General features: G+C 45.9%; 1 protein-coding gene across 6 annotated transcripts; it reads left to right on the top strand.

Annotated features, from left to right (window-relative positions):
* Nucleotides 1–407: 407 nt before the first annotated feature.
* On the top strand, nt 408–25946 carry SEC31B (SEC31 homolog B, COPII coat complex component). Of its 6 annotated transcripts, XM_031955703.1 has the most exons (28): nt 410–593; nt 1652–1737; nt 1819–1905; nt 2156–2279; nt 9470–9665; nt 9867–9962; nt 10509–10517; nt 10919–11062; nt 13020–13162; nt 13728–13827; nt 14051–14212; nt 15065–15217; nt 17118–17348; nt 18521–18595; nt 19003–19098; nt 19388–19487; nt 20174–20352; nt 20596–20722; nt 20969–21114; nt 21487–21660; nt 21774–21941; nt 22380–22551; nt 22711–23037; nt 23311–23369; nt 23579–23725; nt 24003–24122; nt 24484–24555; nt 24684–25946. In XM_031955703.1, the coding sequence occupies exons 3-28, from the start codon at nt 1827–1829 to the stop codon at nt 24867–24869; spliced, it is 3585 nt and encodes a 1194-aa protein (XP_031811563.1). In that variant the 5' UTR covers nt 410–593; nt 1652–1737; nt 1819–1826; the 3' UTR covers nt 24870–25946. The 6 variants fall into 6 exon arrangements, with proteins under 6 accessions (XP_031811567.1, XP_031811568.1, XP_031811563.1 ...); XM_031955704.1 differs by lacking the exon at nt 1652–1737 and having other exon boundaries at nt 10922–11062; XM_031955702.1 differs by lacking the exon at nt 1652–1737.
* Nucleotides 25947–27844: the final 1898 nt, after the last annotated feature.

The raw sequence follows: 27844 nt of genomic DNA, 5'->3' as shown, positions 1-27844 counted from the left end.
CCAGGTGATTCTGCCTTCCTGCTGTCTTCTCCCAAGGAGTCTAGCCCTTCTTCCTCTTCCTCCCCCAGCCGCCCGCAGCCTACAAGCTTGGACCTAACTGCAGCCGGGCATTCAAAGACCGTGCTCCTTGCCACCGTCTGTCCGGTCAGCAGAATGTGTCCAGCCCACCCCCGGGCCTGGGCCCGATCGCCCCCTAATCAGCTCCCTCCTTCCTCGCCTCCCCTCCCCGCACGCTCCCAGTCAGAAAGTAAAGTCTCGGGCCATGGACGAGGGTCGCGCTCGGGAACTGCGAGGCGGCCCTAGAAGCCCAGCATCGCAGAGACGCTTCTGCGGGAGAAATCGCCCAAGAGAGAGAGAACGCTCAGGTCCAGGCACTGAAGGGTTAAAATCGCTCACGCCTCGGCTTTCTACGCATGCGCGAGGGGCAGAGCCGGCGCTTCGCTCTGGGAATGTTTTTGGTTCCCGGCGGCTTCCATCGCTCGGGCCCTGCTGACCCTCCAAGGAAACAGTGGTGGTCGAGCGGATAGTCCGCATTTGACCTCTGACCCAGTTCCGCCACTCCCTGACCTATGACCCGGTACAGTCGGGCACAGGTGGGTTTAGGGGCTGAGGGCCCCTGAGCCCGTCCTACAGCCCTTCCTCCCCTTCCCAGTCTTTCCCTTCCCCCGTCCTGTCCAGCCCGGGCTCTGTCAGCCTGACTCCTTCCAGGAGGCTCCCTCCAGGGCCTGCCCAGCCCCGGCCCTGAGCTCCCCAGACCCCAACAATCTTCCCTTCCCCCGCCCTGTCCAGTCCTGGCCCCGAGCACCCACGCCCCCGTCATCCTGAGTGCCCTCCTCACTCCCGCCCTAAGGAGCCTCCACTCCCGTCCTGGCCTATCCCAAGCATTCCCGCTGCTACCCTGAGCGCGCCCCCCCCCCCCCCCCCCCGCAGCCTTTCCTGTGCTCCCTCCTTCTGGCCCCAACCCTGAGCACCCCACTTGCCTCCCTAACTCCCCGGGAACCTCCTGTCCAGCTCTGGCCCAGAGCAACCCCCCTCCAGTAACCTTTCCCTGCAGTCCTGTCCAGTCTGGCCTTGTGCAACCATTCTGCCCTTGTCTCCCTGCCTGCCCTCCGTACACACACCGCCTCCTACAGAGCTTGCCTCCTGTTCTGTCCTAAGCACCCCCTCTGCCGTCCTCACATCCGTCTGTGCCCTTAACTTCCCCTCCTTACTGTCTAGTCTTGGATGTGAGCATCCCTATTCCTATAGTGATCTAACTAAAGACCGCTCCCTCCTGCCCTGTCCAGCCCCAGCTATGAGAAATGACACCCTCCTCCCTTTTCCCTCTGAGAATCCCCCACCCAGGTAGACCCTCCCTTTTGCAGTGCTTTTGAGCACCGCTTCCTTTCTGATTACCCTGGAAGTTGTCCTTAGTCCTGTCCACTCCCAGCCCTCTCTCCATCCATAACCTTTACCTAACTCTTCTGCTCTATCCCCCCACCTCTACTTCCTGATCTGAGATTCTTAGTGTCAGTAACCTGGATTTTGCTCAGGATAGACCGTGGGCATTGCTAAGTCTTGTCCATAGTCCCTGACAGGGTGTGGGAACTCCACTGAGCCTACTGTGGCATTAAGGGTTAATTCATTGATGTGAACTAAGCTGCACTTGCAGGTTTAGGAACTGTTACTTCATCATCATCCTATTTTTGCTTCACTGAAACCCCACTGAGCATGGTGTAGGAAGAGTAAAGTCCTCAGGTGCATATCAAGTTTGTATCCCCTTTACTTCTAAATAGGTTCTCAGAAATCTTGAACACTCTTGTAATTCATCCTGTACAGGGTATAGCATGAAGCTGAAGGAGCTGGAGAGGCCTGCTGTCCAGGTGTGGAGTCCATCCAGCCAGCACCCCATCTATTTGGCAACAGGTGATTCCCTCAGAAATAGGCAGCTGTATATTTAGGTTTTTTTTAAAAAGGATTCCTAACATCTCAAACTTTTAGACTCTTTATTGATGAATTGCACTGAAGGGTAACCCTTTTCAGTCATGTAAATCCTTTTTTCTTCCTTTATGTTAGAGTGTGTTGTGCTTTTCAGTCTTAATTTAGTGGGAATTTGCTCTCAACTCACTCAATCCTTCCTTACTTTCTTCTACTTCTCCCTCTGCTTTGTGCCTAGGAACATCTGCCCAACAGCTGGATGCATCCTTCAGCACAAATGCTACCTTGGAAATCTTTGAGGTTGACTTCAGGGATCCTTCCCTGGACCTGAAACACAAAGGGGTCCTTTCTGCTTCTAGCAGGTATAATAGTCAGGTGGTTGCCATGCTGACAGAATTGCTCTATGTGAAGAAGAATCCTGGAAGTTGGGATGTGTGTGTGTTTGTGTATGTTAGTGTATGTTTCAGGGATACTAGAATGGGATGGGAAGAAAGAAGGTACTCAACTGAAATTCTGAAAAGTATTTGTTTTGTGTTTTTATTGGATACGGATTGTAGCATCACTGCCTCATTCAAGTTTCCGCATTCTTAACTGGATTCTGAAATGAGGTATTAGTTTTAGGTTGTTGTTGTTGTTGTTTTTTTTTCAAATGCTGTATATGCCCCCAAAGATTGTAAAATCTAAAGCAGGACTCCCTGTCAAAATGTTTTTAGAGCTTTAAAATATCCTTATAGTGTATAAAGGTAGATAGTACAATCATTTTAAGATTTAGAAGATACTTTCTTCCTCCCCTCCCCAGGATTTACTGATTTATTTATGTTATTATATCTTTTTATTTACAAAACATATGCATGGGTAATTTTTTCAGCGTTGAGCTTTGCAAAACCTTCTGTTCCAAATTTCCCCCTCCTTCTCCCTACCCCCTCCCCTAGATAGTCCAATATATGTTAAATACAATATTTACATACATATTTATACAGCTATCTTGCTGCACAAGAAAAATCAGATCTAGAAAGAAAGGGAAAAAAACCCAAGAAGAAAAACAAAAATGCAAAAAGTAAACAATAACAGAAAAAGTGAAAATGCTATGTTGTGGTCTATATTCAGTTCCTGTAGTCTTCTCTCTGGGTGAAGATGGCTCTCTTCATCACTGGACCATTGGAACTGCTTTGAATCAATTCATTGTTGAAGAGAGCCATGTCCGTCAGAATTGATTATCATATAGTCTTCTTGTTGCCATGTATAATGATCTTCTGGTTCTGCTCATTTCACTTAGCATTACTTCATGTAAGTCTCTCCAGGCCTCTCAGAAACTATCCTGTTGATCATTAGAAGATACTTTCAATCAGTGATTATTGTGCCTTGGGTGCTTGCTCCTGTCTCTGCACAAAACTTACAAAGTATTTTCACCTAAGCCTTAGCAGGTAGCTATCACAAGCTTTATTATCCCCTCTATGACTAAAGAACCTCAGGGGCTGAGGGGAGATAGCCATGAAAGGGTAATAGGTTTTCAGTCAGAAGATCAAATTCCAGTTTTGCTACTTACAACTTGTGTCACCTTAAGCAATCATTTTCCCTTACTGAACTTTGGTTTCCTTATATAAAATGGGATTTTTCCAAGATCCCTTCCAGCTCTGAATTCTGTGAGCCCATGACTTTTCCAGTTATCATTCAGCTCTTAAGGAGGTAGAGCTGGGATTCAAAAATCAGGTCCTTCAAATCCATTGTTCTAATGGTACACCCAATAAACCAGAGCAACATGGACAGTCACTTACACTGAATTGACATGAGAAGCCCAGTGGTAATTATTCCCTTCACGGGTTTTTAAGTATTCTTGAGGAATACATAAAACTCTGCTACTTTACACCATCTGGGTACCTTTGTGCCCCCTACATTTTCATCCCATACACTTGTTCAAAGATCTGAAGAGCTATTTATTTTGTAGCCAAACAAAAGGAATTCTTTATGAAATGTGGGTGAAGGAACTTTCTGTTCTGCCTCTGGGATACCCTGTTTTATTTTGAAGGGACTATTCTTCAGTACAGTCAGTAATACTTTCTTTCCTTTTTTCTGCTCAATCACATTCTGGGTTCTTCCCATGACTGTCAGAAATCTTCTTTGGAGAAATAACCTAAGTGAGCAAAAGTTACCCTTCATCCCAAACACTCACACATACATTTACATCATCTTTATTGCTGGCTCCCAGTGATCTTTCCAGACTTGCTTCCTCTCTCTAACAGTGTGTATTCCAGTTCACTTAATGTTCTCCAAACTCAGGGATTTATCAACACTTCCTCATATCTGGGATATATTCTGTTGTCCCTGCTTATTACAATCCTTAATTTACTTCAAGGATTAGTTTAGATTTCATCTTCTATAGTTCCATCTTTAGGATTATGTTTAGGATATAGGAAAGGTTCCATCTTTCCTGATTAACTGTCATTCCTCCTCCTCTCTTCTATCCCTTCCCCCTTGGTGCTCCCTCCTTCCTCAAATTATCTATCTTTGTATTTACTTAGTTGTGGATTTGTGTACCTGGGATATCCCTCCAGGAGGATATAAGCTTCTTAATGATAGACTAAGGGACAGCTAGGTGACATAGTGAATAGAGCTGGACTATGTTGGATGTGTGAATTAAGAATTGAGGATAATACATTGAATGTGAGCCTGAATGGGAAGATGATGGTGTCCTTGACAATAATAAGTAAATTCAAAAGAAGGAATATTTGGGGGATAATGAGTTCTATTTTTGGCATACTGACAACAATCCTGGAAGGTAAGTGCTTGTTATTATTCCCATTTTACATTTGAGAAAACTGAGGCAAACAGGTTAAGTGATTTGTGGGGGATCATACAGTTAGAGAAGTATATGAGTGACCCAGCACAATCTTGAGTTAAAGAGGGCTTCAGTGAGGTTCAGATGCTACTGTGATGATTTTTAGACTAAAAATACTGGAGAAAATATTAATAATGCAGATTAAACTTAAAAGTGTATTTTCTAGCACACTGTCAAAATGTGGCCTACAAGTATCCTTATATATGTGGCTTAGAGGCCTTATTTCTATTTGAGTTTGACACTACTGTTATAGAGTCAGGAAGGACTGACTCTATAAGGAGATTTGTAACCACTCAAACATCTGTTCTAACCATGTACATAGGAAAAACCAAGTGGATGAAGAATGTTTACTATCCAGATTACGATATGCAGTTAGATTTATAGCCTACAGAGCTTGTCCATCTGGAATAGTTGTGCAAATAGATGATGAATTGGATCCATAATTAAGCAGGAGGAAGAGGAAAATGGCTTCGATTACCTGGAACATAATAGGAACTTAATACATTTTTGTTGGTTGATTGATTGATTGTCTTCAGGAAATTACAGAGCTCCTTTAATGACTTCATATTTCTCCCAGAAATAAAGGTTTACCTTTTAAAAACTATTTTCTTCTGAATAACTTTAGAACCCTACGTAATCTTTGAAGAATTCAAAATGAGTACATTGAAATGTGTTGAAATGAGGACATTGGAAAGGTACATGTTGAATATGAGCAGACTGTAATATATAACAAATAAGAAATTTGAAGAATTATAATAAAGGATATCATTAAGGATATGTATCATTAGAAAAAAAAAGATGGATTGGTTAGATTGATTCTTTAGGGAAAATGGGGAATAATAGATAGATTAGCCAGTGTGCCAGTGGAATCTCTGTGATATCAAGACAAAGTGAGGAAGACCTCTAAGCATGTTGAGTGGATCCCCTTGAATTTTTGAGAGGATACCCAGTGAAGAGAGTCTTTTTTTCACCATTGTGATATATGCTGAAGGCACCCCTCAGACAATAAGTCATTTAGAATTGTGTTTCATGGTTGTTTAGTGTCTTCTTATAAGCCCTTTGAGATCAGAACCTAATGCACTTTTAAAAATTTTATATTCTCACCTCCTAGCTGCCTGGCACATAAGTAAATAAAACCATAATTTTTCCTTAATATAATCTCTCCTACCAATAAAGTAGCCTTCAATCTTATGTTTTCTTCTCAGCGATACTTCATCCATCAGGTTCTTTAATTATTTCTAACTTTTCATCGTAGTTAGCTTCCATGCTGATTTTTGTGTGTGTGGTTGTTGGGATCTTTTCTTATTCTTGTTGTGAAAGATTCATCTGTGTGCGCAGTGAAGCCTCCTTAAGGGGCTTCTGTGATTAAGCATGGGCTTCCTGGGGATAAGGCTTCTGGACCTCTCCTTGATTGGGAGAACTATGCTTTGCTGTTTTTTTTTAAGCTTAGACACAATACAATCTAATCCAGTTTAGTGAATATTTATTAAGTGTGTTAAATTCAGGATACTGTGCTAGGTGTTGAGGATACAAAAATGAAAACAAAACATTCCTATCCTCAAGAAGCATACTTTTAGTAGAAGGCTATGATAAATATACAAGTAAATCAGTAAAACATCAATACAACATAAAATAAGCAAATTTCAAGGGGAAAAGAATGCTTATAGTTGAGGGGATCAGGGATCTTTGATCAGGTCCTTTGAAGGATTCTGTGAGGTAGAATTGAAGAGGGAGTACATTCTTTATATAAAGGACCATTTGTATAAAGATGTGAGGTGAGAGAGAATACAGTGTGTGGGAACAAGAAGGCCACTTTTCCCCAAACAGCTAGTATAATATGAGATAAGCAAGAAAAGTTTCTCGGAGTCGGCTTGTGGAGAGTTAAAGACCAGCTGAGTGTTTTGGGTTTTATTCTATGACAATGAAGAACTCCTGAAGATTTTTTTAAAAATTAGAATAATATTTAAGGAATAAAACAGATCTGACTGTTTTTGATTCCCTGATCTGTTGTGATCAGCCCATATCAGCCTAAATATACTATCTCAGGAGCCATTTGGAGTCATTCACAGTTTGGTATCTGTTTCCTAGAAGCTGTTCTAAAGAAGTAACTTTTGTCCTTTTTATTGCGAGTTTCCTGTAGCTCTTTTCTTCATGGAAGCTTGAAAATAAGAATGGCATGATGGGTCAGACATGGACCCAATCTTTTCTGTCTTACTCTTTGTGGGAGAATGTTATCACTCTCTATGTAGAACTCAGAAGGGATGAGACGACTTTTTAAAATATAATATTTTCCCCCAATTATATGGAAAGATAATATATATATATTATATATATAGTTTTCAACATTCATTCCTGCAAGACATTGTGTTCCAATTTTTTTCTCCCTTTCTCCTTTCCCCCCTCCCCAAGACAACAAGCAATCTGATTTAGATGAAATATGTACAATTCTTCTAAACATATTTCCATATTTGTCATGTTGTATAAGAAAAATCAGACCAAGTGAAAAAATCCACAAGAAAAAAATAAAGGAAACAAAAAACGGTTAAAATGGTATGCTTTCATCCACATTTGAACTCGGGTCTTTCCAGCTTGTTTGCTATACTGTTTAGTTGCCTTATGGAGTTTATATAGCACTCGGGGTTTACAAAGAGCTTTATGTATTTAAAGTAGCTAAGTAGAGCTTCAATAACATTGTGAGGTACTCTAAATATGTTTCCACCCATGAAGAAACTTGCGTCAGTTCAATAAACATTAATTAAACACCATGTGCAAGGCATTGTGCCAGCCTCTGGAATATAAAGACAAAACTAAAACTAATTCCTGCTCTTCAGGGTAAGAAGTGATGGTGATCTAGTGAAAGAGGCTGAGCCTGCTTGATCTATGTGGGCAGGAGAAGAATCAGAGGAAAGCATTTCATGAAAACAAAGGGGGGAGTTATCCAGAAGAGGTATGGTCAATATCATGGAAATCAATAAGGATGAGGACTGAGAAAAGACCATTGGAGTTTTTTTTTAAGGGGGAAAGAGGGAATTTTATTTTTGTTTAATATTTAAAATAAAATTTATTTTTAAATCTGCCTTCTCTTCCTCCCACCCAACCCTCTCCTCTCCCTTACCTCATTAAGAAAGCAAGAAAAAACTCCATATTATAAATATATTTAGTCAGAACAAAACAAATCCTCATGTTGGCCATGTTCTCTTTTCCCTCCCCAAAATGTCTCAGTCTGCTCTCTGATTCCTTCACCTTTCTAGTAGGAGGGGAATAATATGTTTCATCTTGAGACCTCTGGAATCAACTCTTCATTGTGTTGATCAGAGTTTCCAAGTCTTTCAAAGTGATGTTATTATATTGTTGTTAATGTGTAGTCTCTTGGTTCTGCTCTGGCACAGAGTAAAATTGATACTCTGTATCAATTCATATTTCTCTGAAATCATCTCCATTATTCTTTTTACTGAATAGTAATATTCCATCACATTCATATACTATAACTTCTTCAGCTGGCCCCCAATTAATAGGCATTCCTTTGGTTTCCCATTCTTTGCTGGCATAAAAAAGGGCTACCATTATTTTTGTACATAATGAATTCTGAGAAAAGACCACTGTATTTAGCAGTTAAAAAAACATTGGCCTTTTGGGAGAGAGCCCGAGTAAAATCCTTGGATAAGAAGTCAAATTGAAAGATGGTGTAATAGAGAGGCATGTTGCCTCAGGTCAAGAAGACCCGAGTTCAAATTCTGTTTCATCTACTTATTAGCTGTTTGACATCAACCAAGTCATTTATCCCATTTGTCTCAGTGTTTAGCATAGTACCTGGCACCCAGTAGATGCTATATTAATGCTAGCCATTATTTTTTATTTATTAATTTTTATTAAGTTGAATTGTGACTGGAAGTAAGGAAATGGAGGCAATGCATATATCTTTTTCTTAGAGTTTACCAAAAGATGCAGAATTATAGTTTTACAGGATGGTAAAATGAATATTAGAGGTTAAGTGAACATTTCTTAAGAATAAGAAAACCATGTTTGTACAGAGCTAGGAAGGAGCCAGTAGATAAGAATGACTTATAGGTGAATCTCATGAATTCTTAACAATTATCAATTGTGCTTAACATAACCCAGGTCTTACTTCCAGATTGGAATAGAAGTGAATGGAATAGTTTGTTAGATCTGAAAAGGATTATTAAATTAAAGGCAATTTATCTAGTCCAGGTTCTTCATAAGGAACAACATGTATAAACTGATTTTATTGTGAAAGGTCTGAGATTTAAAATCCTTTTCTCAAGATCACAGAGTGAGTGAGGTATTGGTAGAGCTAGGAGTATAATCCATATCTCATCATAACACACTGCCTGATTTCTGCACTGATCTTTTAGAAAAAGGGAATGTGCACCAGGATGTCTTGCTAAAGAGGACTGGACATTCTTTTTTCCTCGCACATGTTCTGGGAGCCCTGACCAGAGGGTCCTCAGAAGGCAAGATTCTTTTCAGAATGTGCTGTGTGTGTTGGCATGTAGCTCTGTCTCTGACAACATCACAGAAAAAGCCACAGGGGCCAGCTTTGAAGGACACACGGTAGCAAACAGAAGCTTTGGATGACTCTTGTAGCAACTTTTTACCCACAAATGGGACCTTCCTTTGACAAAAGAAATATTTTCATGCAGATTTGCTCCTGGGTCCCAGGATTTATTCCAATATGACCAAGTCCTTTCTTTGTAGGTTTCACAAACTGATCTGGGGAAACTTTAGCAGTGGATCTCCTGAAGATTCAGGGGTCATTGCAGGCGGAGGGGACAATGGCGTGCTCACTCTATACAGTGTCTCCCAAATCCTGTCTTTGGGGAAGGAGCCTCTCATTGCTCAGAAGGAGAAGCATACAGGTGCTGTCAGAGCTCTTGACTTCAATCCTTTCCAGGTATGACTGTAGCCATTTATTGTTGAAACTCCATTGGGTTATGTCCTTACCTTTTAACTCATCCTCTAGTATTTGAGAAGGGTATTTTCTCCTCGGTAAGCCTTGGTCACTCTTCAGTACAAGTGCATTTTGTGCTGAGGGCCTAGATTTGTTTTCCCTGGGAATGGAGAAAAACCACTATATTTTTGTCTTTTCATATAGAGTAACCTCCTGGCCTCAGGAGCAAATGATTCTGAAATCTACATTTGGGATTTGAATAATTTCAGTGTGCCAATGACTCCAGGCTCCAAGTCCCAGGTGAGGTTGGAGTATATCCAACGTGTGGAAGTGTCTTTTGGGGAAGCAGGGAGTCAGGTTGCTCCTGATTATGCCATACGGGGAGCACTGAGATGCCATAATAAGAAAGCTAATGGTCAATAAATGATGAGAAGTGTGGGGGGGTTGGGGGGAGGGGGGTTGACTGCTTGCCAAAGGGTGTTCCCTAGAAGGAAGCAAGAAGTCTTCTTCCTTGGCGGCCTTTCTTAATTATCTAGGGAGAATAAGTAGAGAGCCTTGTGGGAGAGAAAGGGATGAGGTTTGGAAGAAAGGCAAAGGTTAGGTGCTTACCTGTCCATCCCAGGACTTTTTTCAAGGGCCTTTTGGGGAAAGGAGAGGTATTTAACTCTGCATCAGGAAAAGAGGGAGCATGGATATTCTTGGTATGAGTTTATGGCTTATCTAAGAAAAGGGAAATTCAGTTTTTCCATTCAGAAGTATATTTTTGCCTGCTTGCCTTGATCTGTTTGAGTCTGCTTGTCTGTAATTGTCTTCTCTTTGCTTTCCCTCCCTGCTTTGTGCTTACAGTATCGTGAGGTAAGTTGGGTTTGAATTCATTAGCATTGTCAGCTAAATGTTTTGTAGCTTAAGTTTCCCCTTGAATGTTTCCCATGGTTTTCTCTGTGGTGTCATGATTGGCTCTGTGGCCCTCATCAACTCCTTCCCTTCAGACATGGTCAGGGTGTAAATCCTAAAGAAGCCTTCTGGGGCCCTTGGCTTTCCCTGACCTATTGCATTACAAAGTGAATTAATGGTCAGTGACACGTTGAGATGGAGCCACAATGCCCAAGTGACAAAAGCCCCAAACACCCTTCCCAGCAGCCCCACAGTTCCCAAAGGCCCTCTTCTAGAAGCCCAGTCTGCTTATTCAGAGCCACAGACTCCCCATGACCATGAAGAAGTGTGCTGAGCCCTACAATTGTGCATCTCTGCCCCAGCAGCCTCCAGAGGATGTCAGTGCACTGTCCTGGAACCAGCAGGTCCAGCACATCTTGTCATCTGCTCACCCCAGTGGCAAGGCTGTGGTGTGGGATCTGAGGAAGAATGAGCCCATCATCAAGGTCAGCGACCACAGCAACAGGGTGAGTACCGGGAGAGCTACCCCCAGGAATGCCCTGTCTCTGTCCCCTTCACTGGCCTCTCTTCTTCCTTAACCTTGAATGTAAAATGGATGTCCTTGGCCCTTTTCTGACACCTTTCCCTTGACAATCTCATTGACTCTCATCACTTTGCTTATATCTCCTGAGCACCTCCTGGCACCTCAAACTCAGCATGTCCAAAACTAGCTCTTCTCAAAAAATCCTTTCTGTATCTCCCCAGTTCTTAAGACTCAAAATTTTGAATAACAGTAATATTTGTTTCCTCTCACTTCCCAAATCCAATTACTTATTAAGTCAGTCAATCAGTGAATGTTTATGAAGTGCTTATTCTGTGCCAGGCACTAGGATGCCAATCCCTGAGGATCATATCTTCACCTCAGGTGTCATTTGTGCCTGCTCTTCATCAGGTCTCTCTCCAACCTCCCACCAGGTCAGGTCCTCTTTACCATTTTCCTCTGCTGTGATAATAGTTTCCTAATTAGTCTTCCTTCTTCTAGTTTTCTTCCCTTGCCAAGCTGCCTTAACATACTGCTGCCCAAGTAATCTTCCTGCTCTGTTCATATGATTCTCTATTCAAAAGTTCTTCCCCATTGTTTTTCAAGTAAAGTTTGAGTTCCCAGGGCTGTCATTCAAGGGCCCCCCACCATCTGGCTCCAGTCTACTTTTCCATCTTATTGCATGAAACTTTCAAGTCAAACTGGAGGACTTAACTGTTGCTTAGTTGTGTCCTTGCCCCCCCTCCTCCATCTCCTGCCTTTCCCCACGCTGTTCTCCATATTTGGACCATCCACTTGTTCTTTATTTTAGACCTATTAAAATCCTTTCCTCCCTTTCCTTCAAGGCTTAGCTGGAACTTCCAAGAAGCCTTCCTTGAATTCCCTCACTAAAAGTGATCTCTCAAGGGGCAGCTAGGTAGCACAGTGGATAGAGCATCAGCCCTGAAGTCAAGGAGGACCTGGGTTCAAATCTGGACTCAGACACTTAACATTTCCTAGCTGTGTGATCCTGGGCAAGATACTTAATCTCAATTGCCTCAAACAAAAAAAAATAAAAATAAATAAAAATGAAAGTGATCTCTCTCGTCTCAGATTGATGCTAGCACCTTATCTGGACCTCTCTGTCATATTTCTCACATTTTGTCCTTCTCTCCTTACCATAACATTTTAAGCTTCTTGGGAGTAGATTCTATGTGTTAGCTAATCTTTGTTACTCCTCTGCACTACTAGTTTTTCTTTATTCTCTTTGTTTCCCTTCCTGCTCCCTCCCCTCGCTCCCATACCTGCTCCCTAAGCTCATTTCTATCTGCTGCTCTTGGCTTCCCCTAACTGACTGTTAATGCAAGATTAATTATTGGTCAGTGCTGCATTGAGTTGGAATCAGTGGCAAAAGCCCAACATATCCCCTTTCTCATTCTCAGCAGCCCCACACACGAAGGACTTTTCTAGAAGGATATCTAGTATTGTTTCCTGTGACTCTCCTAAGGACTGGTTTTCCAGCTCACATCTGCTTTTGTACATTTTAGGCACTTAATATTTGAATTGAATGTCCTGGATCCTGTCGTCCTTTTTTCCACCTTGTATTTCTGCTCTCCCTTTCCTTCCCCATCACACCCTCCTGTTTTATTCCCTGGTATTATAGGCCTGCCAAGTAACTTTAGCTTACCTAATAATGAGGGCTCAAAGCTAAATATGGCTGAGCTTGTATATCCCTCAGGTGGACCACTTCCCTGCTTGGCGTTCAGCCTGCGCCCTCCTTCAGCCCGAGTCCACAAGGTTTTGCTCTTGCCTAGCATATGGTCAAGCACCAGGCATAGCTCTATGGAGAAGATAAAAGTAGCAAAGCACTCACTTTAGAGAACTCACGGTCTGTCTGGGGTTAAAGAAGGTTCTCCTGTGGAATGGTTGGACACAGTGTAAGGTGGGACCTGTTTGGTCCACAGATGCACTGCTCAGGCCTGGCTTGGCATCCAGAAGTGGCTACCCAGCTGGTGCTGTGCTCTGAGGATGATCGCCTCCCAGTGATCCAAATGTGGGACCTACGGTTTGCCTCATCCCCCCTCAAAGTGCTGGACAGCCATAGCAGGTAGTGCTAGACTTTCCATCTTTGTTGTTGGGAGGTGGCTGACCTGGGGTTCTCAACCCCAGGTAAGAGCTGCTTCCTGCGTCTCTGAGACCTTAGAACCCCGAGGGATTGCTGCAGAACCCTGGGTTATGGAGAACAGCCTGAGGCTCCAGCCATTCCCTTCTGTCCCCTGGCTTGTTTGAGTTCCACAGGGCATACTGTGAAGGCCTTAGTGGTTGACCTGGCTTGGCCTCCCAGGGCAGGCTGGAGGCTTTGGGAGATTCCCTTCAGCTTTATCTGTGCCAGTGCTCCGGACAACAAGAGTACCTTCACCATGATCCTTAGGAAAGTTTAGATTCCAACACCGCCTCCCCCAACAGCAACTGGTATCTCATTGAGAGATGTTGGTGTGGTTGGCAGTAGAGGCTTCTTCCATGGGACAGAGGTCAGGTCTTCACTGCCTTCTTGGTGGTAGAAAGGATGCCACCTGCTTAGGGAAGTTTAATTGGTACTTTTCACACTGGCATTACTCCTTCAGGATGGAAACAGATCCCTTCTGGGGCTGACTGACTTCTGGACTTTGTAGGGGAGTCCTGTCAGTGTCATGGAGCCAGGCTGACCCAGAGCTGCTGCTCAGCAGTGCCAAAGACAACCAGATCTTGTGTTGGAACTTGGGCAGTGGAGAGGTAAGCAGGGGGCCCCCCGGAGCAGGCAGTCGGGAGGCGGAGAGGAAGTTGGAAGAAGGAAGAGGGTTGGTGCCTCAGGAGCTAAGAGCTTTGGAGGGTTTGGGGAGGAAGGACAATTTGGGATGCAGGTGTAGGAAGCAGGAGAAGTGTCTCTGATTCTAGGCCTGTGCTTGGGGCTGTCCTGTGGGGATCAGGCCCCGATGACCACATCTCCCTGTATCAGGTGGTGTATAAGCTGCCCACACAGAACCGATGGTGCTTTGATGTCCAGTGGTGCCCCCGGAACCCACCCGTGTTCTCAGCTGCCTCTTTCAATGGCTGGATCAGTTTGTACTCAGTCATGGGAGGGAATTGGGAAGCCCAGCAGAAGACCCAGGCCGAGAAGGTGAAGGTGGAGGGTGGGGGGCGGCAGGCTCAGAGGGGCAGGGGGAGCTGTGACTGGAGCAGTCAGATAAGCCCGGGGTACAGCGATGGCCTTTCCCAGTGTCCCCCACTTGAGGCAGGTGCAATGCCAGTTGTCATGGGCTTGATGCAGCGGTGCTTTGGGGGGCAGGCTGAGTGAGTTGGCGCCATGACAGAAACACAGGCCAAGTGGCAAGACCCTGGGCTTCAGGCTTCCCACTAACTTAACCTGGGACTTTGGGGGCTCCCATGACCTCTCAGGGCCTTCATTTTCTCATCTATAAAGTGAGAGAAAGAATATTTCTAACATCTAACTTTTTAAAAAGCTTTTTATTTACAAGTTATATGCATGGGTAACTTTTCAGCATTGACAATTGCCAAACCTTTTGTTCCAATTTTTCTCCTACTTCCCCCACTCCCTCTCCCCAATGGCAGGATGACCAATACATGTTAAATATGTCTAACATCTAACTTTATGATAGCTATTATTATTCCTTACCTCAAAGAACTATTTTGCACAAGTGTTTTTGTAACCCTTAAGCACTCAGGGAGAATGAGCTGCTGCTTTACTTGTGTACATAGAATCCTCCCTTTCTTGAGGCCTAATAAAGGAGGAAGAGTGTAGCCTCGCCTCTCTGCCCTCACACCTTCCAGGGAGCATCATTTGGGTCAGATCCCAGTTTGGTCTCTGCCATTTGGGAGACTACCTCTCGGGTGCACATTATAGAAGCCAGGACTCTTAGGGGCAGCTCAGGGCTGTCACAGGTTTGCATTTATGTGACCTGGGGCCTTGGCTGGGGTCATGCAAGTAACACATCCACATTTCTGCCTTCAGATCTCATCTTCTTTCAGTAGCCTTGATCCATTTGGCATTGGCCATCCTCTTCCTCCCCTGGAAGTACCAGAGCAGGTGGCCCATACCAACTTAATCCCACCCCTGAAGAAACCACCAAAATGGATTCGCAGGCCAACAGGTGCCTCATTCGCAGTAAGTTCTGGTCTCTTCTTGCCAATAAAGTGTGTGTCTGTATGTACAGACAAAAAAAAAAAAAAAAACCCACGTAGAGATCAAATAACATAAATAAATAAAATATCTCTTAGGTGTGATCTTATGAAGTTCACTTCTTTAGGTCTCAGTTTGCTTATTGGTAAAATGAATGGGTTTAGGTCTTTCTTTCCCTTCAGTTTTTTGTTCCTCTGAAACCCATGCTGGAGGCTTGGGAGGAAGCAGAGAAGTCTCTATGGTTATTCTCTCCAGAAACCTTGCATTGAAGAGATACAGACTGGTGGATAGAGCCCTGTTTAAGGGGTCAGGAGACTTCTGTTGAAGACCTGGTTCTTCCATGTACTAACTCTGTGACCTTGGGTAGGTTACCTCATCTGATTAAGCCAGTTTCAACATCTGCAAAATGGAAGGCCTGTTGTCTCTATTTCAGAAGGTCACAAGATCCTAAATTTTCAGCCAGAAGAACCCAAGGAGATCTTCTAGTTCCACTTTCTTTTTTTGCAGATGAAGAAATTGGGGACCCAAAGATGTTAAGTGGCTTGCTTCATGATCCTCAAGTTGTATGTGATAGACCCAGGGCCTCTGATTTCATCCCAACATCACTCTACTACACGAGTGATGGCATATGAAACTACACAGTGGCATATGAAACTAAACAAATAGTGTCTTTTAAAACTCTTTGTAATCTGTAAAGAGTCATGTAAATATATTCCTTTTTAGCCAATCCTGGCTTACAAATATAACAGCTAAGGATCCAAACTTTGTTGGCAGTGCAGAGAGGAGTCCTTTATGGACTAGGTGGTCAAGAAAAACTTCATGAAGAAGATGGCCCTTAATCCGGGTCTTAGAGGATGGGTAGAGTTTGAATGGTCAAGGAGAAGAGCAGAAAGCACTCTGTGGGGGAAGTCAGTCCAGAGTAAGCTTCATGGGTTAGGGGGAGTGGAAGCTTGGTGGACTGGAGCCAAGGATGCCCATGGGAGGCTGAAAAAGGAAGGTGGCACAGAAATATAGAGGGCTTTGATTGGTGGGCAGAGTAGTTTGGCCTTTCTTCTGTATGTAGTGAGGAGAGGTAGGTAGAGCAGTGGTGGTTCTGTCTGTACTTTAGGGATGTTAATCTGATAGTCATGTGAAAGACAGGTTGACCTAAGGAGAAACTAGAGGCAGAGCAGCCAGTTAGGAGACTATTGATGTGACCAGAAGTGAGGTGATCAAAGTAGAGGGAAGGAATAAATGATCTCCCAAAAGAAGAAATAACATAATGTCATTCATGACTGCTTGGAGAAGGAGGGAGAGAAGGGTCAAAGGTGACACCAAACGTTCCAGCCAGGATAAGAGTAGAGTTTGTATTTTCAGAGCACAAATGTCTATAGCAAAGTGTGGACACAAACAGACTGAAGGGCATAGTTTAAAGGTAGCCACCTTTGTCAGTCGTGTCTGGGGAACTCCAGTTGAGGAAGGCATGCTCCCTAGAGATCTACTAGCAGCCTGAAATTGGAGGAAACTCTGCTCAGTTCAGTTTGTCCAAACTTGTTCCCCAGCCTGAGGCATGAGTCCTCGCCAGTGACCTGGTGCCTCTGTGGCCGGGATGAGCCAGCCTAACTGATGCCTTTACTCATAAGGTTGTGAAGTTTCAGAGATGAAAGCTAACTTAGACTTTCATTTTAAAGGTGTGGAAACTGGGGCCTAGAAAGGCAAAGTGGCTGGCATAGAGCCCCCAAAGTGGCAGAGCTGGAATTCAGATCCAGGGCGCACCCAGAGTGGTTTTCCCCTCCTCTGTGCTGCTTTCTTTGGGAGCAGCAGGAAGGAGAGGGAAAGGCACAGGCCATGTTCTTGTCTTTGGCCGCCGCTAGAACATGCATGATCCTTCTTCTTCCTTTCACAGTTTGGAGGAAAGCTTGTCACCTTTGGTCTGCCCAGCCCCCCAACCCAGCAAGTGTCACAGCCTGGCTGCCGCCTCATCTTCATCAGTCAAGTTATTACTGAGTCTGAGCTGTTGGCACGGTCCCAGGAGCTGCAGGAGGCCTTGGGGTCAGGCAGTCTTCTGCATTACTGCCAAAGCCAGATCCAGCGAGCGTCACTGCCCTCTGAGAAGAACATCTGGCAGTTCTTAAAGGTAGGAGGCTCAGTGATCCCCGCCTCCTCAGGGACCTTACCCCTAGACTAACCTCCTAGTCCTGTGCTGGGCACACTCTGGTCATGGAAGCCTGTGGCTACACAGAGGTCAAGGAGAATGCAGACTGAGAAAAGGCCATCTGAACACTACGAGATCCCTGGTAACTTTGGAGAGAGCAGCTTTAGTGGAATGATAAGGTCCAAAGCCATATTGCCAGAGGTTAAGAAAAGAGTATGGAGAGAAATGGAAGCATCTCTTATGCACAGGTTTTTTGAAGAGTTTAGCTACAAAGAGATAGAGGGCAATAGTTAGTGGAAATGGAAGGATCAAGTGAGAGTTCTTTCAGGATGGAGGAGATGTGGGCATATTTGTAGGCAATAGGGAAGGGGCCTGTAGACAAGGAGATTGAAAATAAATAAGAATATGGAGGACAGACAGCAATCAATTGAAGGTGACAGATGAAATGGGACTGTTTGAACAAGTTAATATACTTAATATAGTTAACTTTGCTAAACTACTTCATTCTGTGAAACAGAAGTGAAGGAGGAGAAAATATCAGAAGGTACCAGAATGATAGGAGAAAAGGAAGAGGGAAGAAGGAACTCATGCCATGTCTGATTTTTTTCAGTAAAAATTGGAATCCTGCCACTGTGGGGTCACCTGAGACAGCAGAGATTGGTTTGGATGATGACTGATCACTAGTGAGGGGATAGGATGGGACTCAGGTCATAATCCTGATAGAAAGAGCAGAGCCACTAAATGAGGTGCAAAGAATCCAAGTTAAAAAGAAGGGGGAAGTTTGGAGCTTACCTAGATTGGCACCCAAGGAAGCTTGGCTTTGGTCTTAGAGCAGTGGAAAGTGGGGTTAGTCATCTGTGTACAGAGCACTAGGGAGAGTTTGACTCTTGAGTATCAGGTGTCAAGCAGATCTCAGAAACAGTTCAGTCCCTGGGCAGTTAAAGGGAAGTCAGCTCTCATGCATTCAGAACAGAACATTAAGCTGGAGAAGAGATAGTCCTTGCCTTTGCTCACCCTGTCACTTGAAACCTAAGCCCAAGCCATTTCAGGAATATGAAGAAACTTGACATTTTGGAAGACACTCTACTAAGTGTGATTCAGGGGAGGTCTAACCACTGAATGATTGACTTTACCTGTGTCCCATGGTTCCCCAGGTGACCTTGGAACAGGAATCCAGGACCAAATTCCTTAAGCTGTTAGGATACAGTAAGGAGGAGCTTTATGAGAAGGTGAGCTGCTCTCCAATTCAGACACATGTGTCACTTTCAGAGAGCAGGAAAATCTGGCAAGAAAGACACAGAAATTGGGTTCCTAGTTTTTTGGGCTTGGGTCCTTTTCTCCCTGAGGTTCCAGAAGGAGATGGCCAAAGGTTCCCAGACAAGACCCTCAAAGATTCATGGAGACTTGATGGGCAAGCAGAGGGAGCAAGGCCTCAAGGCAATGGAAGGTGAACCCATCTGAGAACATAACCTGCAGCCCCATTGTTTCCCCAGCATACACATACCCAGTACCCACCACAATCCTCCTCATTCCATGTTCTTGTGTGAAGTGGAGGACCACCCCCACCCAGACTGAGGGATGGCAGGCAGAGGAAAGGGCTCCTTCTAAGAGGATGCTCACAGCTCTCTTCCTGCAGATGGCTGCACGTCTGGGGAGTGGTTTGGAAGTAGGTGAGAGTCCTCACCCCACAGGAGGTGACCTCTGCTGGAACAGACAAGCCTTCTGCAGGCAGGTGTGGTGGGAAGCCTTCCTGGACATTCTCCAGGCACATGGGGGGGGGGCAGTTTTGGGACTTTGGGCCACCTTCCTTGTCCAAGTACTCGGCTCCCATTGCAGCTCCCCAGATGAATGTAAGCCCCAATGTGGGGTTGGGCCTTAGTTCATTGATCCCTTTATTTCTACCCTCATCCTTGAAGGAACTAATGAGGACTCACAAGGGGTTCCCCTAGTTAGCCAATAGTCTGCTGTTAAGTGCAGGCCTCAGGTTGTCACTTCTCAACATCCTCTCCCTCCCTGTCCAGGGTTCCAGACACTCTTCGGAGGAATCGGCTGCGTCCTCTGCCTTCTTTGATGAGCTTGTTCCTCAGAACATGACCCCGTTGGAGATCCCTGTCACAGAAGGTGCCCTGAGCTGTGGAAAATTATTTCCAAATTTGTGCAGACCCAGGCAATAAGCCCCATATAGAGAGCATGGGGGAAGAGGGCACAACTTCTAGAGGCATTTCCTGGGTATCAATAGTATCTTTTCACTTCCCATCAAATTCACTTTTTTCCCTGCTTTGTTGCACAGTCTGAACTTTTCCTTTAAGATGGTTTTGGGGGCTGGCTCTCTCCTGTTTCCTCTTGGAAAAGGCTTAATGTAGCAGCCCTACATGGTGTCTCCTTTCCCAGTCGTACCTTTCTGCCTGAGGGACAAAAGGATTCCAATACCAGCTAAATGCTTGCTTCTACCATATACAATTTTAGTGGTTCCAGGCTCCTTCCAAGCCTAGATTAGTCCTAGACAAACCTCATGGGGAGGGAATCCTGAGAGTAGAGTCCTGATGTTACTGAGCAGAAGGTCAAGTAAGGGGAATTTGGAGGGCTGCTGTTTCCATTGCTGGGTAAGGGGACAGGGATCTTATGCATATATTATTGAAAATGATGGAAGAATCAGGTTGGGAGATACAGGGGATATCCTGTATGTAGTTTACAGCCTCTGGGGGGGAAGGGAACAAGGTCCTATGTTTGCGAGGGGGTTCTTGGAGAAGAAATAAAATTCCAAGTCTGGGATTTGTCTGATAGAGGTGGGGGCGCTCTCCTTCCAGACACTGATGGACTGCTAAGCCAGGCCCTGCTGCTGGGAGAACTAGGCCATGCTGTGGAACTGTGCCTGAAGGAGGAGAGGTTTGCAGATGCCATCATCCTGGCTGGAGCTGGTGGGGAGCAGTTGTTGCGGAAGACTCAGCAGCGCTACTTTGTCCAAAAGAAATCCAGGATTGCCTCAGTATGTGCCAGTCATTAGGGAGGAGAGGGCCTATTGCATCAAACAAGGACCAGGGACTTATGTGTGATGCAGTGAATGCTTAGAGCCTGACCGTGGGTTGTACGGCAGGGTCAGAGTGTGGGGTCTGTCCTCTCCACATGGTCTTTCCCAGCCACTGGGCTGGTGGGGAACTCTTCCTCCCAGCACCCACCCCTATGCCCTCTGTCCCTGGTGCTGACAGCTTTTCTCTCCACCTTCCTGCAGCTTCTGGCCTGCACGGTGGAGCAGAAATGGAGGAATGTAGCATGTTCATGCAGCCTGAAGAGCTGGAAAGAGGCTCTGGCCCTGCTGCTGACACACTGTGGCCCCCAAGACTTCCCTGAGCTCTGTGGTGAGTATATCAAGCCTCCCCTCTTCCCTGAACCTTTACCTTTTCACCTCATCTCCCTGGTCAAATGAGGCGGACTGTTATCATTGTCTAACTGCCACGCCACGTCCCAGGTGTGCCACGGCCACCGAGTAGAGGCAGCATTCTCACATCACCAGCCATGGAGCTCAGGCCACCTGGGTGTCAGCATCCTTCTGAAAAGAAGGGAGCTTGGATTCCAATGTGAGCAAAACTTCCTTCTCCCTGCAGATATGCTGGGGAACCGCTTAGAGCAGGAGGGTGGAGAAACACTGGCTGCGGAAGCCTGTCTCTGTTATATCTGCTCAGGAAACGTGGAACGACTGGTGGAATGCTGGGTGAAAATCCACCAGATGTCTTCACCCATGGCTCTGCAGGTATGAGATGGGCACTGATGGCTGCATTCTGGGGTCCGCTGCCACAGGATCAGAAACATGAGAACCAGAGACTTTGGGGACTCAGTCTTTCAGGGTTTGGGGCCGCCTTTGAGGTAGCCAGCATTGGAGTGAGGGAGAGATTGACCTGGTTTGAGTGGATCTGAGCAAGTTAAATAGAAAGGAAGGTGGAATTTGGGGACAGAGAGTAAACAACATTTTTCTATCGGGTAATCCCCACATGGACACCAAAGTTTGGTCAGAAAGATCCCTATCCCATCTATTTCCTGGGAGATCTCTTCTTAAGTTCTGGGAAGCTAATCCGATTATAGAGACTTCTCACCCTTGTTCTTTTCCTTTTCCTTGTCTCCAAAGGACTTGGTAGAGAAGGTGATGGTTCTTAGTAGGAGCCCTGGGCCACTCCAGCGCCCTGAGGGGGCAGTCCCTGGCCCTGCCACGGCCCACAGAGTCACTCAGTATGCCAGCTTGCTGGCAGCCCAGGGCAACCTCGCCACGGCCATGAGCTATCTCCCCAAGCACTGTGCTCAAGTGAGTAAGCCCCTGGCAAAAGGAGGCTGAGGAGAAAAGAGAAAAAATGGACAAATCTGTGGGGTCAGGCCACTTGGGTCCTTTGCTCCATCTCCATGTTGTTGATATTGCAGCCCCTCATCCAGCAGCTGAGAGATCGCCTCTTCCATGCCCAAGGGTCTGGACTCCTGGACCAGCAGCCTCCTCCTTTCCCCTTTCCCCGGGTCACAGTGGGATCCTCTCCCCAACCTAGAGGCTTGGGGGCCCAACCCCATGCTACAGGACTGCGCCCTCTTGCCCAGGTGAGGCCGTGTGGTGGGAAGGCTGGGGTAGCATGTCTGGCTTGGTCACTGACATTTTGGGACAGAAGAGCAGGGTTTGACTCCCAGTTCTGCTGCTTCTTCTTCTTGTGACCTTAGGAAAATCATCTCAACTCTAGGCCCCACTTTTCTCATTTGTGAAATAACAGACAGGGTTAGTCTGCAGGTCCTGTTGAGCTCTAACTCCAGCAAATGATGGATCCCGGATCTTGAGGCTGAGGTGTCGGGTGTGCTGAGAACACGCGCTGGCCCCTTGTCTTTGCTCCCTGAGAGTAACCTTCCCCTTCCAAGGACCAGGGTAGATTCTACCAGAGGAGAGGCAGCCCCTACGACCAGTAGAAGGCAGGAAGTTGTTTCCTTGTGTATCCTCTCCCTAACCCCTGGTTTCTGTCACACTCACGGAGCCCCTTCTCTCTGCAGGTCTCAGTTCCACCCCCAGGACCAGGAGTCTTCATGTCTCAGCTGTCAGCACCAATGACCCTCAGCCACCCAAGCACCTATCAGAGCCCCAGACCCCCAAGCACAAGGGACTCAAGGGCAGCAGGGGCTCGGCTGGTTCCGCCTCCCCTCCCAGGTCCTCGAGCAGGTGCAGGTGAGCGAGCTGCTGGGAGTAGAGGAGTAGCCAGGAGAGGTTACCATGGGCTCTTCTCCCATTCCTCTCTCTGACTAGTTCCTGGGCTCATGTCCTCATTCTCCTTTTTCTGAGTCAGGGGGAGCAGAGCCACCAACCTCTTTTCCATTTCTGTTTCAGCTCTGCCTCAACCACAGCTGTTGGGAGTGCAGCAGACCCAAGTCCCCGGTCCTGTGGGCTTCCTAGGCACCCAACCTTTCCCTGGGCCACCTCCACCCATGGCTCCTCAGACACTCTCATTTCCTGGCTCCACTTTCCTAGCAGGGGCCCCAGGCCTGTCCACTTCACTTCCGAGCTGGGCCCCTGGGCCTGGTCTACCACCCTCCATTGGCTCCCAAGCTCCAGTTGCTCCCATCAGTTTCCCTGTGACATGCTGTCCTCCAGGAGGTCCTGGTGCTCCAGTTTCTAGAACTTTGCCAGCCTCTGGAATCCTGGATCCCCACTCAGGTCAGTTTGTTCCTTCTTTCTCCCTTTTGTCTCCCCCATCAGTTGGTCTTTCTCAGAAAGCTGCCTTTTGATTTCTAGTCCTTCTTCCTTCTGTGACTGTCTGGGCCCTCAGAGAATTAGAGAATGTCAGTTAGAGAAAACTGTTGAGGATGAATAACAATATCCATGTGCTTCAGCTGGTACAAGGTTCCTATTCCCCCTTTTCTATGGACCTCTATTCTTGGGGGACCATTGTCCCTCATGCTTCTCTGTCCATCCCTCTGTGTCTCACAGGGCCCCGAGAACCCTGCAGAGACACCTCAGCTTCCAAAGGAGGCCTCCAAAGAACAAAGGTTAACCCTTTTCTTCTCTCCATACACACCTTTGTTTACCCATTCCCTCCACAAACACCCTGGCTCTACTGATTCTCCCTGACCACAATGCTTACCCACCCTTCCCTCAAGTTGCATCCCTTTAGTCCTCCCCCTTAAGATTTCCATTAGAACCCAAGAAATCTCTAGACCTAAACTAGACCTGTGACCCTTTATGTTCTCTGTTATAGCTACCTGAGATGTTTACTCCACCAGCCCCCATCACAGCTCCTATTGGAAACCTACCCCTCAATCCTCGAGAAGCCCGCTCACCTGGCCCTCCCATCTCTGGCATGGGTCAGGCTCCCCCAGGAGCTCCAGGAGAGCTCAGTCTGCAAGTAAGAAGAATGGAGGAGTAGGGGGCCTCTTCCCCCAATATCCCTGCACTTAGAGAGCTTGTATTTTAAGTTCCCTCTCTGGTGTGCTCTGCAGAATGAGAGCTAATTCAGACCCTAGGGGCCAGGGCTGCCTTTTCCTAAGAGAGATCATGGAGCTGGTCCTCAGGGAATGCAAGAGAAAAACATCTTGTCTATGTGTGCAGGCTGGTTTGCAGGTCTTGCTGTCCTGTCAGGATTGATCTAATTATCTGACTAGCCTGTCTCTCTCAATTCTCAGCAGCTACAGCAGCTGCCACCTGAGCAAGTGAAGAAAAAGGAGATGCCCCCAGAACATCAGCCCCTAAAGACCAGCTTTGAAGCTCTTCTGCGGCGCTGCACCCTGTCAGCCTTTGACCCTGTGCGTGTGAGCCCCTGCCTTTCACCCCCCTCCCCAAAGGATAGGCTCCAGGTCATCCTCAGCAGCGGGTTTGCTCAGCCTCCATGACTTCCTTGGTCCCTACTTTGTTAACTGTCTGGATCTGACATTCTAGAAAGGTTAATTTCTGAGGGTAATAGAGGGAGGTTGTTCCCAGTGTGGGACCTTTGCCCTCCCTCTGACCTTTGGGCAGAGTCTGGAGTAAGGCAGCGAGGATGACTTCCAGCTCAGGACCTTGGGCTAGCCTATAGCACCTGACTGGCCATGGCAGGGTAGAGAAAAGTACTGTCAACGCTGTCCCTGCCTAGATTCACACCTACAGATCTTTCCCCTTTTCTTTCAGAAAACAAAACGGAAGCTAGAGGAGGTAGCCCTAAGACTGGAATATCTATATGAGAAGCTTCAGGAGGGAATGGTGGGTACCTCTCCTGTTTCCCTTTTTGAGCTGTATCTTCCAGCCACAGGGGGAGGACTGGTACTATCTGGAGATTTCCCTAAAAGATCCACTGACCCAGACATATTCTTGCTTCTGTACCTTCACAGCTCTCTCCCAACGTCCTGGCTGGGCTCCATGAGGTCTCCCGATGTGTTGATGCTGGCAGCTATGAGCAGGCCTTAGCAGTGCACACCCAGGTGGTGGGCAGCAGCAGCTTCAGTGAGGTGTCCGGCTTCATGCCTGCCCTGAAGACCATCCTCACCATTGCCCACAAGCTTCAAGGAGGACAGTGAGATAGGCCATCTCGTCCTGTCCCTCTGTCCGTGTCTCTCACCCACAGACTGGGGTGGGAGACTCCCAAGGCACTGAGATAGATAGGGATAGATGGTTAAACAGCATATCTCCCACCCCTTCTGAATTAAGGCCAGGGGAGGACAGCAAAAATGGTATCTTTTCCTCTCCTGTGTTTCCACTGAGCCCGTCCTAGATCTGCTGCTGTCGACTCACCCTTGGTGCCCATTGAGCTCTGCCCCTTCCCCAGTCTGTGAGGGAGCTGACTTGGCTTGGCTGTGTGTTGCAAAGGTAGATCCTCATCTCATCCTTTACCTTCCCCATGTTAGCCCATCCCAGGTTCCTTTAGACTCCACTGTCTCCTGCCTTCTTCCCCTTTGCAGTCTTCAAAGAGAAAGGATTTTGTACTCCCTCCCGTTTCCACCAATGTTCTGGGTACCCAGTGAGCATTCTTTTTCTTCTCTTTTTTGTGGCTCTCCTCTCCCCGTCACTGCTCCTTAGGCCTGTCTCCAGTTCCATGTAAGTTGGGTAAGATCTGGGTAGTGCTCAGTCCAAGTCCCTGGTCAGTTGGGGCAAGGCGTGGGAGGAAGGCACAGACTATGGAGAAAACTGGAGAGTAGGGCCTCCTCTCTCCAGTCTGCTCAGCAGCTGGGCCAGCTTGTTCCTTTTTTCCTTTTCCTCCCGTGGGTTGGGTGGGTGCATGTGTGTGTGCGCCCAGGAATCCAAGAGCTCAGTCCACACTGCCTCCTTTCTGCCCTCTGGACAGATGGCTTGTGATGTAGTCATAAGAAATGGCCCCACGTGGTTGTTCGATGCTTTGTGCTGTTGTCACAGGTGCTCTGGGATGGGGAGTGAGTGAGGGAACAGAAGGTTTTCCTGGCTCTGTCCTCCATGGCTCAGTCCCCAGGAGGGTTAAGCGGCCGTGGGGAGTTCTGGAGCCCTTCCAGCTCCTCTTCCTCTAAGCTCCTCACCATGTGCCTCAGGCCCCCTTAGGCTGCCTCTCACCTTTTGGATTCTGCTGTTTGATGCACTGAAATACTGAGGACAAAATAAAGCTGCTTTGATTGTGTTTCCTCATTTGTCAGGAGTGTGTGTGTCATTCCAAAGCTTTCCTGGCTCTTCCCCTACCAGCGGTAAGCCCTTCCAGTGTGCTTACCATTAGCCCCACATAGTCTCTGCTGTCCATTAGGCTTAGTGTTACTAAGCTTAAAGCATGGACACAAAATAGTAAATGAAGATGCAAGTAGGACAGATGGTATAGGAAGACTAGGGGCTCAAGTGTCAGGGAGGCCTTTCTTGAGGAGGCTAGACTCATTTTGGGGGAAAAGAGGCAAAATACATCCATCCCTGCAGGGCTCCCTGTCCCACAAGAAGAAAATCGGGGCTAAAAGGGCAAAATCTTCCAAAGTTTCTTGTGGAAACCCCTGCCATCAAGGAGAGACCAATGCCAGGGTCCTGACTGACCCCTAGAAGCAAAAGCCTGGGGAACTACATTGTCTTTGTGATGAGAGAGAGAGACTTCATTCAGAAACTTGCCCATTGACACAGACACATGTGGGAAATCCAGGAGGGCTTGAAGCTGGAGATGACCTTCAGTGGTATTGGCTCCAACTTTGGTAGCATTTTAAAGTTCACAACTTACTGTCCTGCAGAGCTATGTGGTAGCCAATACAAATATTAAACCATTCTGTTTTATGCAATGCAATGGAATTCAGGAAACTGAAACTTAAGAGAATTGAAATCACTTGACCCTAGTTAAGCAAGTACTAAATGTGGCTAATGGCCATCTCTGGTTTTGTCTTATATCTTGTCTCCTGTATGGTAGGAATGATTTTGAAAAGCAGGGGGTTGGGAAAGGGACAACTCCAGAAAATGATGTATAAGCAACAGCTGGAAAAATTGTTTAGAATAGTTCTCTACCCAAGACATCCAGGGTATGGTCCTTCATACTTAATGAACAAGCTACTTAAACAGGTTTTCTCAGACAAATCGGGGAAGCAAAGGCACTTTTAAGTAGCTTAATCATCAATGACAGCCAGGTAAGAAAGTACCTTAGATTGCTAGAATTTTTATGATGCCTGTTTACGCCTTACAAATGAATCAGCTGTTTTCCCTCTTTTTTTCCCCCTCTATATTAGGAATCCTTAACCTTGTGTTCATTGATCTCCAAGGAGTCCATAGAGATTTCAGGGAGTCTTGGAACTTGCATGGAGAAATAATACATCTTTATTTCAATATAAGTGGCTTCCTTTATCATTCTATTTTATTGTATGCATTTACCAACATTCTGAGATGAGATTGTTTCATGGAACTTCCAAATGGGTCCATAACCAAAGAGAGGTAACCTTTGTTCTAGGGAAAGGGGCTTAATCTTACCAACTTGCACCGACATAGTCTTCTTCTGTCCATGAGGAATATTAAGTGAAAAATAATAAAAATCCTTGCTTTCAAGAAGCTCATAATCTAGTAAGAGCAAAATTGTCAGTGTTTGATTGTATTCAACTTAATAGGCATTTATTTATAATTAGAACACAATTTAGAATGTGTTAAGTTCATAAGACAGGCTCAAGGGCAAGGCAGAGAATTGAGTTAGGTCTTGAAAGAAGAAAAACATAAGAACAGATGGAGATATGTAAAATAGGAGTGCAAAACCAACTCCACCAAAAATTTGTAGTCAAGATTGTTAGTAGAAGGGATCCAAGTGGGCTGGATGAGTAGAATTTGGAGCCACAGATTTACCAATACTTACATTATTTTTGGCGATCTTCAAGTTCTTCCATTTTCTTTTTTTTTTAGAGGTGAAGCCCACAACTGGCCCAGGATGATAGTCCTTCTTTTAAAAAATATTTCTTCTTGTCTTTACATCAACTTCATTATAAAATATCTTTATCTTTCCCTCATCCTCAACCCCAAGAGTTATCATTTATAAGAAAGATTAAAAAAGAAAGCAAAAAATAGTTTAGCAAAGTTAATCAAC

The sequence above is a fragment of the Sarcophilus harrisii genome, chromosome 2, assembly GCF_902635505.1.
Source record: "Sarcophilus harrisii chromosome 2, mSarHar1.11, whole genome shotgun sequence".
Lineage (NCBI taxonomy): Eukaryota > Metazoa > Chordata > Mammalia > Dasyuromorphia > Dasyuridae > Sarcophilus > Sarcophilus harrisii.
Note: the sequence above shows the minus strand (reverse complement) of the source record. Positions and strands in the feature narration are given on the sequence as shown.

Bases quoted from the DNA above. Each gene is read 5' to 3' on its own strand.
- SEC31B (XM_031955702.1), top strand. From the start codon at position 1,827: ATGAAGCTGAAGGAGCTGGAGAGGCCTGCTGTCCAGGTGTGGAGTCCA. The intron at 11,063-13,019 runs GTGAGTACCGGG...TTTGGTCCACAG, and splicing joins TCAGCGACCACAGCAACAGG to ATGCACTGCTCAGGCCTGGC. The intron at 20,723-20,968 runs GTGAGTATATCA...TTCTCCCTGCAG, and splicing joins AGACTTCCCTGAGCTCTGTG to ATATGCTGGGGAACCGCTTA.